Source organism: Macaca nemestrina, chromosome 11 (assembly GCF_043159975.1).
Source record: "Macaca nemestrina isolate mMacNem1 chromosome 11, mMacNem.hap1, whole genome shotgun sequence".
In the NCBI taxonomy this organism is placed as follows: Eukaryota; Metazoa; Chordata; class Mammalia; order Primates; family Cercopithecidae; genus Macaca; species Macaca nemestrina.
The window spans coordinates 70,676,905-70,693,334 of NC_092135.1; the positions used below are offsets into that span (position 1 = coordinate 70,676,905).

A 16,430-nucleotide genomic window follows, 5' to 3' on the forward strand; every position below is an offset into this window, starting at 1 on the left:
GTCAGAAGGACCTGACTCAAGAGAGTCCCCTTCTCTACCTCTTTCAACCCAAGGCCCTCCGTGGGCTCTCCTACTATTTAGGGGCAACAGTGGCAATTTTTTGAACAGAGTCATCTCAAATTTGAGTGTAGCACTAAGTACTATGAAACGATTTTTGAGAGCATTTGCTTACTATGGTGAAAATTACATAGAGGAAGAAAAGCCATCAGTTGAAACCCATCTGGAAAGCATTTTAAAGAAGTCTTTGGTTATCTGAGTCATCCCAGAAGTTGTTCTAAATTTTAAAGAGCCACACGAAATTATTTTTTAACTTAATGCTAGTAGAGCAAGTGTATTTCAGAGGGACAATTATGGTAGAGTTCTATTTTAAGTGCTGTTTGGGATTCAATAAGCATCCCTGTTTGGCTGGGGTCTGGTGACCTAAGGCTGAGGGTGTGTGGTGGAGAGCCTTTGCCAAGCCTGGTGATCCTCTACTGAGGTTAGATGCTCAGAAACAGTCAGAGGTTTTTGAAAAGAGTCTGTTAAAATTGAACAAGGCTGTACTTTGATTTCACATTGCATTTTAATTGTAACAAGACAATTTGCAGCACTCTAGACCTGTTCCAAAAGTTTTCCCCTCTCTCTTCACTTACAAATGCAGGGCTAAACATTCTTTAGACATTAGCAGGCCTGGTCCGGCCCTCTGCCTAATGATGGGGTTTTTCAACTCTCAGAATAGCCCTGAGCCTCAGATCTAGCATCTTATTCATCTATGGGCCGAGGACAGAGTGGTCGAGGACAGAGTGGTGGGGGAGGTGGAGGTATTTGGACCTTTTTATTGCTTTGCTTAAGGGCAAAATTGTGGTCTGCAGTGAGCGTCAATCACAACTCTCTTATCTCATTTGGGATCTTGAGGGAGCAGTTTCCTCTTCATTCTTTCATAGAGACATAAAAGCAAGAGGGTATGACTGCTAAGCAAGGAGGTATGCCAGGAATTCACTGACTTAACGTGCTGTGCTCCCTAGTGGTGGCTGTGCAGGCCGTGTTTCCGAAGGGTCACAGGAGTCTTGGTGTGCCCTGTCTGACTGATGATCAATCTCAGCTGTGAGTGAAAAACTGCAATGGCCCCTGGGATCTCAGACTCCTTCAAAGGGATTTTTTTCTGAGAGTCACCCTGAATACTGACAGAGTCAAGAGCCTCAGCCGAGAGAGAACTTGGGTGGTTGATTGCCTTGAGGAGGTGCTTGCTTGTGTGTATGTATGTATCTCTGTAGGTGTGTTTATGTGGGTATGTATATGGGTATCTGTATGTGTGTGTGTGTGTGTGTGTGGTCGGAGTGGCTGTGTGGGTAGGAAACTCACAGGGGGAGGAGTTAGGAGAGCAGATCTCTAGGGAGAGTTGCCACAGCGATGCACGAAAGTTTTTGGATGAAATGACCAAACAATGTTGGTGCTGTAGTCATAAAAAAAGAAATGAGAAGAAACTGAGTTTAAGGAGATTTTACAGTAATGCCTTCATGAAGTCTTTTTAGAAATTTCATCCATAATTGAAGTCTCTTTCTCTCCTGGATTCCCATTCTCTTCTTTCCCATTTCCATTGTGCTACTTACCACATTTCACCTTGATACTTGCTGTAGATGTACATATCTCTCTTACCCATTTTTAACTTTACGTGTGCAGGAACCATGACTTTGTATCACCTAAGTACTTTATTCGCCTGTCATATAGATGATACTCAGTAACGAACTATAGAAATGATCCCTGAGCCAGGCGCGGTGGCTCACGCCTGTAATCCCAACACTTTGGGAGGCTGAAGTGGGCAGATCACGAGGTCAGGAGATCCAGACCATCTTGGCTAATGTGGTGAAACCCCATCTCTACTAAAAATACAAAAAAATCAGCTGGGTGTGGTGGCGAGCGCCTGTAGTCCCAGCTACTTAGGAGGCTGAGGCAGGAGAATGGCGTGAACTGGTGAGGCAGAGCTTGCAGTGAGCTGAGATTGCGCCACTGCATTCTAGCCTGGGTGACAGAACGAGACTCCGTCTCAAAAAAAAAAAAAGATTCCTGAAAGTATAGGCTTCATACTCATTAAATACTTGCAGATTAAATGTATTTTCAACACCTTTCTGAATTTTGTTGACATTGTTGGAAAAACTTGTAATTAGGAAAGAGCAAACATTTCAGTATTCTAAGTGGTTAATAAACATATAATTAAAATAATAACATAAGTGGTAAACATCTTGAGTTTCAAAGACTTTTGCTGTATCCATGTCATCACTGACATTATAAATACACACAATTTTAGCATACTAATAGTCACCTAACTTCTGTGTCTAAATGTGTGTAAAATGGTATTTTTTTTTTTTTTTTTTGTGATGGAGTTTTGCTCTTGCTGCCCAGGCTGGAGGAAAACGGCACAACCTCAGCTCACCACAACCTCCACCTCCTGGGTTCAAGCGATTCTCCTACCTCAGCCTCCCGAGTAGCTGGGATTACAGGCATGCGCCACCACGCCTGACTAATTTCGTACTTTTAGTAGAGCTGGAGTTTTGCCATGTTGATCAGGCTGGTCTTGAACTCTTGACCTCAGGTGATCTGCCCGCCTTGGCCTCCCAAAGTGCTGGAATTACAGGCATGAGCCACCGTGCCCGGCCAAAATGGAATTCTTAATACCTGTTTTATCTAACAGGGCTGCGATAATCAAATTTTTCAGTAAGTGTCAAGGCCCTTTGAAAAGCTAATAGTGTTATAAAAAGATTGAAATTGTAGAGTACATAGTATTTAAGATCTTAACTATTGTTATAGAAAAAAAGCACAGTGCACACCTATCCATAAAATCTCTAAAAGGCATGGAAGAATTCTAGTATATGTTTTTAAGCACTTTATTTATTGCTTTCCTGAGATACTTTTAAAAAAAGGTCTTGGTGGCTAATAATGATGATGATGATGGTGGTACTAGAAATAGCTTCTGTAGCCTTTTATAATTGATAAAGCTCACATGCATTATCTCAGATTTGACAGTTCTTCACTGGAGAAGATGAGTAGCTCTTTACAATGCTAAATTACTGTTAAAAAGAGTCAAACTGAACTGCAAAGTCGTTTTAATGCATATATATTAAGTGAACATTACACTCAATGTTTTGAAATACATTTACTGATTTTCCAAAGACATCTGAAAATTAAAAAAACATATCGAGGTAGTTGTGCATTATATATATTCCCGTAAGAGGACAGTGTCACCATAGTCTGCTAATGTGGTCCATTTCTTGGCCAAGCTTTTTATTTATGATTATGGGAAGGCACTGGGCAGACAGCAGTTCTGCCTCCCTCCCCCTTTCTCTTCACTTCTTCTTCCTGCACCCCTCAGGTCTGACTGTTGGGTGTTGGAATCTACTGTCCCAAGAGGTCCCCAGGAGCTGTGGCAGGAGTCGCCACTAAGGGGTCTACTCAGCTGATCGATGAGGGGAGTGGACACTCTCCACGGTAAAGGGTTTGCAAATATTGACTGTCAGATAGCCAAGCAACGGAAGTCATCAAGGGGACAATGTTTCTTACTGATTTATGGTTATTGTGTGTTCTGTCCCACAAATGCCTTTGTCTTCTTATTTTGTGCTGCAGCTAACTTAAAAACTGGTTAATTAGTCCCTAGATAATCCAGAGTTCACTGAATTAAAATTTAAGAGCACAGCACTTTGGGAGGCCGAGGCGGGCGGATCACAAGGTCAGGAGATCGAGACCACGGTGAAACCCCGTCTCTACTAAAAATACAAAAAATTAGCCGGGCGCGGTTGTGGGCGCCTGTAGTCCCAGCTACTCGGGAGGCTGAGGCAGGAGAATGGCGTGAACCCGGGAGGCGGAGCTTGCAGTGAGCCGAGATCGCGCCACTGCACTCCAGCCTGGGCGACAGAGCGAGACTCCGTCTCAAAAAAAAAAAAAAAAAAAAAAAAAAAGAGCACAGTAGATTTCCACATTGCATAATGCATGTGGGCAACACCCGGAATCCAGAACCTTTGCTTTCCCTCGGATGCCTGACTTTGATAGTTTCCATATTCAACTACCTTCTGTAGTAAAACAAGATCCGGCCCTGAACGTTGTTGGTACTTGTAATATAGTCCTTATTATACTAGGTTCTAATTTTGGTTGACTCCGTTTGCCACTAGATTGTGAGCTCCTTGTGGAGGGTGTTGGCATTTTGCTAATCTTTGTACTTCAGATTAAGGTGCCTAATGTACAGTAGTAAAGCAGTATAGTTTACTGAGTGAATAAATAAAATGAATGAGCATTCATGAAAGGATGTGTTTGGTGAATGGAGTCATTTAAAATGTCTAGATTTCATAAATTTCTCTCGTGTCTATGTCTCCTGAAAGAAAAAAAGAATGGTTTTAACACTTATTTATAGTCCAGGTGGTAATTAAGAATTGACTCATCATGCCTGTAATACCTGAGGTTTGGGAGGCCAAAGTGGGAAGACTGCTTGAGGCCAGAAGTTCCAGATCAGCCTGGGACGTATAGAGAGACCTTATCTCTACAAAAAATTTTCAAAATTAGCTGGATGTGGTGGCATGTACATGTACTTCCAGCTTCGTGAGAGTCTGATGCAGGAGGATTGCTTGAGGTCAGGAGTTTGAGGCTTTGGTTCACTCTAATCATGCCTGTGTATGGCCACTGTCCTGTAGCTCGGACAACATAGCATCTCTAAAAAAGTAAAATAAACTTAACTTTAAAACCCTATTCATGGCTGGGCACAGTGGCCCATGTCTGTAATCCCAGTACTTTGGGAGACCAAGACGGGTGGATCACCGGTGAGGTCAGGAGTTCGAGACCAGCCTGGCCAACATGGTGAAACCCCATTTCTACTAAAAATACAAAAAATTAGCCAGGTGTGGTGGCAGGCGCCTGTAATCCCAGCTACTAGGGAGGCTAAGGCAGGAGAATTGCTTGAACCTGGGAGGTAGAGGTTGCAGTGAGCCAAGATTGTGCTATCGCGCTGCAGCCTGGGGGACAGAGTGATACTCTGTCTCAAAACATTAAAACAAAAAAACAAAAAAACCCTATTTCTTTTAAGATTATCAAAGCATTCTAATAAAATGATCTTTTTTGATACTGCTAATAGGCATTATTAGCATTATGATTTATATAGAACTTAATTTTATGTCATCAGAGATATTTTTAGTTTTAGCCTTTTGCTAATTTAGATGGATTGTCCTCTGTCTAACTTGCTATCAGAAAGTTTTTGATGACTGTGAAATTCATCTTGGAAGAGCTGAGGAACCATGAGAAGAAGAAAACAAAACAAAACAAAACAGGAATGCATAGTGATTTGAGGGTTAATAAGAAATAAGACCCAACTAGCATTTATTGGATGAATGAATAGATAAGTGAAGGTGACTGTTTGGGCTGCTAAAACAAAGTACTTTATTTATTTATTTATTTATTGAGACAGGGCTTCACTCTATCACCCAGGTTGGAGTGCAGTGGCGTGATCATGCTCATTGCAGCCTCAACCTCCTGGGCTCAAGCAATTCTCCTGTCACAGCCTCCTGAGTAGCTGAGACCACAGGCATGCACCAAAATGCTTGGCTCATTTTTACATTTTTTGTAGAAATGTAGTTTTACCGTATTGTCCAGGGTGGTCTTGAACTCCTGGGCTCAAGCAATCCTCCCACCTTGGTCTCCCAAAATGCTGGAATTACAGGTGTGAGCCACCATGCCCTGCCTAACAAAGTACTTTAGACTAGGTGGCTTATAGCAACAGGAATTTATTTCTCATAGTTCTAGAAGCTAGGAAGTCCAAGATCAAGGTGCTGGTAGATTTGGTGTCTGGTGAGGGCTGCTCTCTGACTCACAAACAGCACCTTTTTCTGTGTCTTCACATGACAGAATGGAGGGCTAGTCACTGGGGTCTCTTTTATAGTGGCACTAATCCCATTCATGAGGGCTCTGCCATTACGATCGAATCACCTCCCAAAGGCTCCACCCCCTAATACCATCACTTTAAGGGTTAGGATTTTAACATATAAATTTGGGGGATGTAGGACACAAACATTTAGACCATAGCAGAAGGTCTCTCCAAGAAAAAATTTACATGCATGAAACATGAAATAATAAATAATGGGGTTAGATGCCAAAAAGAAATGTTATCAATTGGATTTCAGAGAGGAGAAAACGTTGTAAGGAAAATCTCCAAGAAGGGAGTGAAATCTAAGCTAGGACATAAGGAAATTAGTCAGTGTGAGAAAATAACTTTGTGTTAGTTTTCTGTTGCTGTGTAACAAATTATGATAAACTTAGCTGCTTAAAAAAGTATACATGTATTATCTGTCTGTTTTCACGTGGCAGGAGACTAGGCACAGCTTGTCTGGATCCTCTGTTCAGAGTCTTAAAGGCTGAAATCAAGGTGCTCCTGGCCAAGTGTGGTGGCTCACCTGTAATTGCAGCACTTCGGGAGACCGAGGCAGGAGGATTGGTTGAGCCTAGGAGTTCAAGACTACCTTGGGCAACATGGCGAGACCCTGTCTCTACAAAAAAAAAAAAAAAAAAAATTAGAAGAGCATGGCGATGTACACTTGTAGTCCCAGCTACTTGGGATGCTGAGGTGGAAGGATCACTTGAACCCAGGGGATTGAGGCTTCAGTGAGCCATAATCATGCCACTGCAATCCAGCCTGGGTGACAGAGTGAGACCCTGTCTAAAAAAGAAAATAAATAAATAAATAAACAAACAAACAAATAAATAAGAGGTGCTTCTTTCTGGAGCTCAGTTGACCTCTTCGAAGCTCACATCATTTTTGGCAGAATTCAGTTCTCACAGTGGTAAGCCTGAGGTCCTTGTTTTCTTGCTGGCTGTCAGTCAGTAACTGCCCACATTTCTTGTGACATGGCCCTCTCAGAGGCCCTCTCAGGCAACCAGGGCAGCTATCTTCTTCAGTGCCAGCAAAATAGCCTCTCACTCCTTCCATCCTAGTTTAAAGGTCTCACTTGATCAGGCCAGGCCCAACCAGGAAAACCACACTTTCGATTAACAAAGTCAACTAATTCTGGGCCCTAATTACATCTGCAAAGTCTCTTCACCTTTGCCATACAGCATAACATAATCGTGGGAGTGCTCTCTCTTCACTTTGCCGTATTCTATTGGCTAAAAGCAAATTGCAGCTCCCACCCAGCCTCAAAAGAATTATACAAGGCGTGGGTCGTAGGAGGCCACTTTATAATCCTGCCTTCTACAGTGTCTTTGTTTACCAATAATTCTTTAAATATTTTTTATTTTATTGTGTTAAGAACACTTACTATGAGATCTACCCTCTGAACCAATTTTTAAGTGTATGATGTATTTTGTTGGGTGTAAGCACAGTGTTGTACAGCAGATCTCTAGAGCTTATTCATCTTTCTTGACTGAAACTCTAGGTCAGCTGATTAATAACTCATTTCCCTTTCACTCTAGTCCCTGGTAGCCACCATTCCACTCTTTTATTCTGTGAATTTGACTATTTTAGAAACCTCATATAAGTGGAAACATGCAGTATTTGTCTAAGACTGGTTTATTGCACTTAGCAGAGTGTCTTCAAGGTTCATGCATGTTGTCACAGATTGCAGAATGTCCTTCATTTTCAAGGATAAAACTCCATTGTATGTATATATGTATTATTTTCTTTATCCGTTTATCTGTTGATAGGCATTTAGGTTGTTTCCTTATCTTGGCTACTGTGAATAATGCTGAAATGAACATGGAAATGTGAATATCTCTTCAAGATCCTGATTTCAATTCTTTCAGATAAATGCCCAGAAGTGGGATATCTGGATGAATGGTAGTTCTATTTTTAATTTTTTGAGGAACCTCTAAACTGTTTTTCATAGCAGCCACACCATTTTAGATACTGACCAACAGTGTGCAAAGGTTCCAGTTTCCTCACATCCTCACCAACATTTTTTTTTTTTTGATAATAGCCATCTTGACAGATGTAAGGTAATATCTCATTATGGCTTTGATTTGCAGTTCCCTGATTATTAGTGACAATGAGCACCTTTTCATACCTGTGTCTTCTTTGGAGAAATGTCTGTTCAAGTCCTTAGCCTATTTCTTAATTAGGATGTTAATTTTTTAAAATACCAAGTTGTAGGGGCTGTAAATGATTCTTTTGTTGTTTGAACGTGTTTTAAAAGTGAAAGTTTTTAAAAAGTCATTTTTTAAAAAGGCCTTGGATATTAGATGCCAGGCTAAGGAAAATCAATTCTCTGTACTTGGAGCTTTTGCTTGGGGACCAGCTGTTCATCGTTATGATGGGAGAAGAAAGGAGCCTAGAGTGAGCTATAATTAGAGAAACCACATCATCATTTTGATATACTGCAAGAACTTCCTAACTTCCTCTTGGCTGTTGATCTTGACTGTCTCCCATCTGCCTCTAGTCACAGTCAAGGTGATCTTTCCAAAATGGTTATCCAATCACGCCACTACCCTGCTTAAAATGCTTCTGCTGATTATTAGACAGAATCCTCCTAGGATAGGACTGCCATGCTGTTCAGATTCATGTCTCAACATGTGCTTTGTGCTTCACATGTCCTTTATCCACGCTCAATGAGACAGTGGCATAAGGATTAGTGGAGGGATGAATTTGAGAGACATTCGCAGGTAAAATTACTGGGATGTGGTGAGGGAGAGTGTCTTGGTCTGTTTTGTGCTGCTATCACAGATTACTGGTGACTGGGTAATTCAAAAAGAACAGAAATTTATTTCTCACAGTTCTGGAAGCTGGGAAGTCCAGTATTAAGGTGCCAGCATCTGGTCAGAGTCTTCTTGCTGTGTCCTGACATGGTGGAAGGTAGAAAGGGCTGAGCCCACTCCTGCAAGCCTTTTTTATAGCAGCATTAATCCACTCATTAATCCACAAATACTGCATGAAGGCAGAGCGCTCATGACCTAAGCACTTTTCATTAAACACTTCCCAACGTTGTTGCACTGGCGATTAAATTTCCAACCCATGAATTTTGAGGGACCAAATAGCAGAGGGAGTAGGCTCACCTCTATGCTATTTAGACCATAGCAGAGGGTGAGTCTACTCCATGCATGGAAGTAAGGTGCAGTAGCAGATGTAGGAGAGAAGATAAGTTCAGTTTAAGGTTGCTGTAGGACATTACACTCAAGGGCTTTTTGTATGGTTGGCCCTGTTTCGGGCACTGTAGGATCTATAAAGGAGGTCCCAGACATGACGCCTAGAGAGGGGAGAATATGCATTGCATTAGGAAATTAGAGATTCACAAAAGGATTATCACTGGTGGTAGATTCCAGAGATCGAATGATAACGGTGTCTGTTAATAGCCAAATGAAATTTTCCCCACTCCATGAAGTACCCAATAAAATTAATGACAGATAGAAGGTTGCTTTTCATTGTTTCTGAGGCTTGACTATTAAACAAGAATGACATCGTTAGGGCCTAATTTGGGGGTACACAAAAATATCAGGAGAAGAGGTTTCACTCTTCTCCCAGTTATCTCAAATCAATTTTGTCTTTCCAAGTGTCTTTTGTCATTTAACAATCTGGTTATGAAGCTTGAAGTTCTTCTGTGCTTGTTTTGGACTGTATAGAAGTACGTACGTTTTTCTTCTACTGTTTTCTGGTGAGTGTCAGGCTAAAAATCTTTTTAGCTGCCCTAGTCTGCATTCCTAATGTGGGAGATGGTCTGGTGAGTATAAACAAAAAGGGATGCTCTTTCCTTCTTTGTGGAAGATGGATTCTAATCTCTGTCTCTTTTCCTGTGTAGCTAAGTAGAATCTGCCATATTAATGTCCAGTCAGTTTCTAGCTCATCTAGTCCTTATGATTCCTCCCACGGTCACTTGCATGCTGCCATTGCTTTGGGCCTGTGGCTGCTGCTAGTGCTTCTGTAGCAGCAACCCGACTTCCTACTGGCACCAGCACCAGCTCTGCCCCCTGAGAAGCGTGCTTTACTGTCTGGGATCCCCCGCTAGGGGTGCCTCCGCCAGTTGCTGCTGTCCTTGCTGCCCCCCAGACACACAAAGACTGAAAGTTGTCTGCACCACTGTCCATACCACCTTATTAACTGCTGAAGCCCTAGTCTCTGTTCCAAAGCCCCTTAACTTTGAGGACATAGCTTCTGGTAAGGAGTTTAGAAAGCCCTTCTGAAGGGGTAATTGGAGGAAGAGGCACTGAATCTGATGTGTTGTATTTTCCCAAGTCAAGCCTACACATCTCTCAGTGCTTTCAGGCACGCTGTCATCTCAGAGACTGGGCACACACACATCAGGATTTCCCTTCCTCTTCCCCAAGAAGCAGAATCCAAACCCTTCCAGTAGGGGTTTGCTGGGAGGCCAGGGAGTTGTGGGCATATTCTTTGAATCTTGGGCCTAAAAGTGTGATGGGATGAAAATTGAACATGGTGAAGAGCCTTTAAATGAAGCTCAGGAAAGCCTGTATCTTAGGTCTTCCACTTAGTAACAGGTCATCTACTCATGTCCTCTGAAACTGTTCATCTCTCATGATGGGATCTGTCTTCTTCTGACAATGTCCCAAGTCCCTTGAACTCTGGCTTAGCTAGTCTTGACTTCTGTATTAGTCTGAGTAATACTGGGTGATGCTGTGATAACGTCCCTGCCCCATCTCAGTAGCTTCATATTTGCCACTATACAGAATCTTTTGTGGGTTGTACATTCTTCTCTATCTTGTGGCTATAACATGTAAAACACATGCCTCCTGCCTTAGTTTCCTAGGGCTGCCGGAACAAGATACCACAAACTGAGTGGTTTAAAACAACAAACACTTTTTTCTCTCAGGGTTCTGAAGGCTAGAAGTCCAGAATCAAGGTGTGGGAGGCCCGGTCTCCTCTGAAGGCTCTAGGGAACAATCCTTCTTGTCCCTTTCTAGCTTTTGAAGGTTGCCAGCAATCTTCGGCATTCCTTGCTGGTAGATGAATCACTCCAATCTCTGTCACCACCTCCACGTGGCTATTTTCCCTGTGTCTCTCTGTCCAATTTCCCTTCTTTTTCTAATGGTGCTAGTTATTAGATTAGGGCCAACCATAATCCAGTGTGACCTCATCTTAATTTGATTGCATCTATAAGACCCTATTTCCAAAGAAGATTACATGAACAGGTGCTGAGTACCAGGTCCCTGATATATCTTTTGAGGAGACACAGTTCAACCATAACACCCTTCAAAGTTGTTCTGAAGAAGAGAGGCAGAAGAGAGGCCCCCGGCTCTTACCAGTCTCACCTCAGAAGAGATGTATGCTAGTTTTGTTCGCAGTCCAGCCCCAACGTAACTACAAGGGAGGCTAATACATTCAGGGGAGCACATGGCTATTTGGTGAACATTACTTGTCTCTGTCACATCCTCGTCCAGTTTGTTTCTTCTGATCCCAGAATGCTCTGGGGCACACATGATAGTTTCTATGTAATGTGAAATATCTGTCAAGAATAGCAGTGGGTTCCTGCAAAGCACATGGAAGGAACAGACTTGGAAAATTGCTCAAAGAAAAGAAACAAATAGTTTATATAGTTCGTAAAACTATCTTATTTTTGTTTGGTTCTTTGATTTATCTTAATCCAGAGGTTACGAAATGGCAGTCAGCAGGTTGGATCTATTCCATAGATTTGTGTGTGTGTGTGTGTGGCCCACACAGTGTTCAAGAAATATGAACAGACTGGGCATGGTGGCTCATGCCTGTAATCCTAGCACTTTGGGAGGCTGAGGCGGGAGGATTGCTTGAGCCCAGGAGTTTGAGACCAGCCTGGGCAATATGATGAAACCCTGCCAGTACAAAAAATTAGCTGGATGTGGTGGAGTGCACCTGTAATCCCAGCTACTTGGGAGGCTGAAGTGGCAGGATCACTTAAGCCCTGGAGATCAAGGCTGCAGTGAGCCAAGATTGTGTCACTGCACTCAGCCTGGGCAACAAAGTGAGCCTATAATCCCAATACTTTGGGAGGCTGAGGTGGGTGGATCACCTGAGGTCAGGAGTTCGAGAGCAGCCTGGCCAGCATAGTGAAACCCCATCTCTACTAAAAATACAAAAAATTAGTTGGGTGTGGTAGTGGGCTCCTGTATTTGCTTGAACTCAGGAGGCAGAGGTTGCAGTGAGCCAAGATCGTGCCATTACACTCCAGCCTGGGCAACAAAAGCAAAACTCTGTCTCAAAAAAAAAAAAAAAAGAAAACAAATGTCTACACAACTAGATTTACCTTGAACAATGGGAAGATTTGACAACAACTGGGCTCACATTTACACAGAAAACTAAGAAGGAGGAAAACAGCCAAATAAGAGCTGCTCCCTGTGGACAGTCCCATGTTTGCAGTTCACCCTCATGCCCACCATTCACTGGAGAATCACCAACACTGAGGCTGTCACTTCTTATTTGTCTTTGTGATTTCACTGTTGTTTTCTTAGAGTAGAGAGTTTTTCCCCTTATATCTTGCTCTTTCTACTCACTTCCTTTACCTCACTGGCCCCTGCAGGCATTTGTGTTTGAGACTTCAATTTTTAGTAAAATCTGCATTTTCATGTATCTTGTGCTTCTAAGGGATTAAGCACTATACCATAGTATGACCTTGAACTTAGCACTCTGAGGTTGACTCCTGCTGTAGCATCTGCAATAGTAGTGATTTAAGGCAAACAGTTGGTAAAGCTCCAGAAATGTCTATATCAGCCCAGAAATACCTATAGGGGGGTGGATAAATGTTTGCAATGAAATATTAACAATTGGGATATTTGGGTAAATTTGAGGATAATTAAAATGAGGCCTATTGACTCACTTTGAGGTAAATCTTTACTGATATAGCTTTTGTGCCTTTTCTCCCTATACAGACCATTGGAGCGTTCCAGCGAAGATGTGGATATAATCTTCACTCGACTGAAAGAAGTTAAAGCTTTTGAGAAATTTCACCCAAATCTCCTTCATCAGATTTGCTTATGTGGTTATTATGAGAATCTGGAAAAGGGAATAACATGTAAGGAATGCAACTCTAGTAGTATATTTCCACGTATGGTTTATGCTCATTTGTGGTTACTTTATGGAGATAAATAGCAAATAGAGTATTTATGTGCTAAATATTTGAGCTTCAACCAAAGGTATTAAGTTGACATTTCCCTCTAGTCTGTTTATTCAGTTCCATGTAGGTGTTTCCCTAACTCCTTTGTTCACAGAACATAAATGGTTCTTCCAGGGCAACCGACTTTCTAGATGGAGCTGGAGGGATGTAATGATTCACACATTTAGCTATATCTTTAGAAATTCAAATAATTGTCTTCTCTAATCCAAGAAATGTGTGGCCAATAGTATATTAAGGTAAAAGTTCTCTTAACTAGTGCTGATAGTAATGTTTTGAATTAATGCCAGTTATATCATCTATTCCAGGTGTGAATAAGGGGCAGGGAGATAGAGTAACAGTTGGATTTTTTTAAAAGTATTTTTTCATTAAAGAAGTAATAGTTCTTCTGTTGGAACACTTTATGCTGCACTCACAGAAAACTCCCTTTCAACTGATTTGAATATTTAATGACTTATATAACAAGAAAAAAAAATCAATTACTCATATAGAAGAAATCCTGAGGTAGAATGGGTAGAATGACTTCAGGGTTGGTTAGTGAAGTGACTCAGTGAAATTATTAAGGCTTCAGGTCCTTCTTGTATTTTTTGTTTTTGTATGCATTCTGAGGTGTTGAGTTTTGTCCTCAGACTTGTCCCAAATTATTCTGACAGCTACAGCTGTTGGATGCATTATGTATTGATACAAAAACGTCCTGCTGAAGGACTATTTCTTTTTGGGTCTCTGTTTTAGAAGTCCCCCAGCAGACTTCTTGTATTGACTCATTGGCCAGAAATGCATCGCATGCCTAAGTCTAAACCAATCACTTGCAAAAATAATGGGATCACCAGGACTGATTTATACCAATCATGATTGCCCTAGTGGAGCTAACACCTAGCCCTATGGATGAGGGTGGAAACTTGTCTAAAACCTGGGTTCAGTTAGACAACAGGGCACGAGTGGTTCTGGGTGGGAAAGCAACAGGGTGAGTCACAACATTATTGTAGAAAATTTAGAAAGTCAACAAAATAAAAATCACCTACAATTTCTACCATTAACATTTTGTGGGCCAGGCGCAGTGGCTCATGCTTGTAATCCTGGCATTTTGGGAGGCCAAGGTGGGCAGATCATGAAGTCAGGAGATTAAGACCATCCTGGCTAACACGGTGAAACCCTGTCTCTATTAAAAATACTAACAATTAGCCGGCCGTGGTGGCGGGCACCTGTAATCCCAGCTACTCTGGAGGCTGAGGCAGGAGAATTGCTTGAATCCAGGAGGTGGAGGTTGCAGTGAGCTGAGATTGCATCATTGCATTCTGCACTCCAGCCTGGGTGACAGAACAAGACTCTGTCTCAAAAAAAAAAAAAAAAAAAAAAAATTGGAGTATATTCTTCAAAATGTTCTCCTATGTGTACACATAGAAGCATAGTTACATTTCTTTTTCTTTTTTTTTTTTTTTTTTTTTTTTGAGACGGAGTCTCGCTCTGTCACCCAGGCTGGAGTGCAGTGGCGCGATCTCGGCTCACTGCAAGCTCCGCCTCCTGGGTTCACGGCATTCTTCTGCCTCAGCCTCCCGAGTAGCTGGGACTAGAGGCGCCCACAACCGCGCCCGGCTAATTTTTTGTATTTTTAGTAGAGACGGGGTTTCACCGTGGTCTCGATCTCCTGACCTTGTGATCCGCCCGCCTCGGCCTCCCAAAGTGCTGGGATTACAGGCGTGAGCCACCGCGCCCGGCCCTTTCTTTTTTTTTTGAGATGAGTTCTTGCTCTGTCATCTAGGCTAGAGTGCAGTAGTGCCATCATGGCTCACTACAACCTTGAACTCCTAGGCTTAAGCCATCTGCCCACCTCAGCCTCCTGAGTTGCTAGGACTACAGGCATATGCCACCATGCCCAGCTACTTTCTTTAATTTTGGTAAAGACCAGGTCAGCTATGTTGCCCAGGCTGGTCTTGAACTCCTGGTCTCAAGCAATCCTCCTGCCGTGGCTTCCCAAAGTGTTGGGATTATAGGCGTGACCCCCGCACCCAACTCATAGTTACATTTCTGTTAAGAAAAAAATCATCCATACATATCATTTTCAACCAGTCTTTTAAAACTGATATCAGAAACTTTATTCTTTTGGCAATAAAACTATTTTATGTTTCTAAAAGCCATTTTCAAAATGAATCTCCTAACGTGTAACATGAATTTGATTGACAAATAATAATGTCTTTTGGGGCCAAGAATTTCATAAAAGACAAAACCCTAACTCTAAAATGAGTCACAAAGATTTGAAATAGCAGAGTTACTGGAGAGACCAGCTATAAACTGATAAACTCCATCTTAAGCTTGTCATTGCACTTGGTAGGATGTTATTGTTGTTTTTTGCCTTTCCACAGCATGTCCTAGTCAGGAAGTTCAGAGCAGCTTGTCATCATTAATTGTGGTTCCCAGAAGCTTGCTCGTCTCCAGTGAGCACTAGCCTTGCCAGGACTCAGTTGTCCCACTAGATGTCATGTGATTTTTCATTGAGTTACTTGACCTCTGACTTTAACTGTGAAGAGGATTTTAAAATATCAAATCACTCCATCTAGTTATTTAGTTAGGATATTTAAAAGGACAGTTGGTTTGCATGAAATTTTTGAACCAGTGTTTTGGAATTACTTTCCCAGACCTGGTCTTAATATGATATGGGAACTATGGTTCTATCTAAATACCTAAATATTTTCTCTCTGAGAGGACAAACTTGGAGCAAGATCAGGTTCAAAAATTTCTGATGAGGGTCATTCAAATGCTTAAAAGCAGTGAATTTATAAAAAGAATAAGAAAACGAACAATGATAATATAATAGTTAAAATTTTTAAACAAAGCAGATTTTGGTTTTTTAAATCAATCATTGGTCACCTTAAAAGGAGAGGTGCTAGTCTAGAAAACACATTGCTTTTAATATAGTCTTGGGAAATATCAGCCAATTCTTCTTAAATTCAAAGGATCTTATAACATTTAAAGCTATCATCTTTATTACAGCTCTGTAAGTATGATAGATTCTCTTTAACAAGGTTCCACTTCACAGAATATTGAATAAATAGGATATAGCTTTGTTGACAGATGAGGTGAAGAAAAACATGCCATGTTCCTGTGGGCAAGAGTTAGAGGAAGGGTGGTAAGCTCAGTTAGGTCCAAGACATGCTTGGACCAGTGAAAAACTATCAGATCCTACAGTAAAACCAAGTTGTATCTGTTATATTTATATCACTGTTTTTTTCCCCAGTATTTCGCCAGGGTGATATTGGAACAAACTGGTATGCTGTCTTGGCAGGGTCTTTGGATGTTAAAGTATCTGAGACCAGCAGTCACCAGGTAATATGCTCTATTTTTTTGAAAGGATTTATTTTTTTTAAAGACATATTATCCCTGTGTCTTTTATGCCATTAC

The 16,430-nt window shown here is 41.6% G+C and overlaps 1 protein-coding gene across 2 annotated transcripts in view; it reads left to right on the top strand.

Annotated features, from left to right (window-relative positions):
* LOC105483229 (Rap guanine nucleotide exchange factor 4) overlaps window positions 1–16,430 on the top strand; it is a 309,166-nt gene that overhangs the window by 43,373 nt on the left and 249,363 nt on the right. For both annotated transcript variants that reach the window (XM_011743960.2, XM_011743961.2), the window contains exons 2-3: window positions 12,793–12,935; window positions 16,267–16,355. In XM_011743960.2, the coding sequence (XP_011742262.1) occupies window positions 12,793–12,935; window positions 16,267–16,355 (232 nt within the window). The remainder of the gene's footprint in view (window positions 1–12,792; window positions 12,936–16,266; window positions 16,356–16,430) is intronic.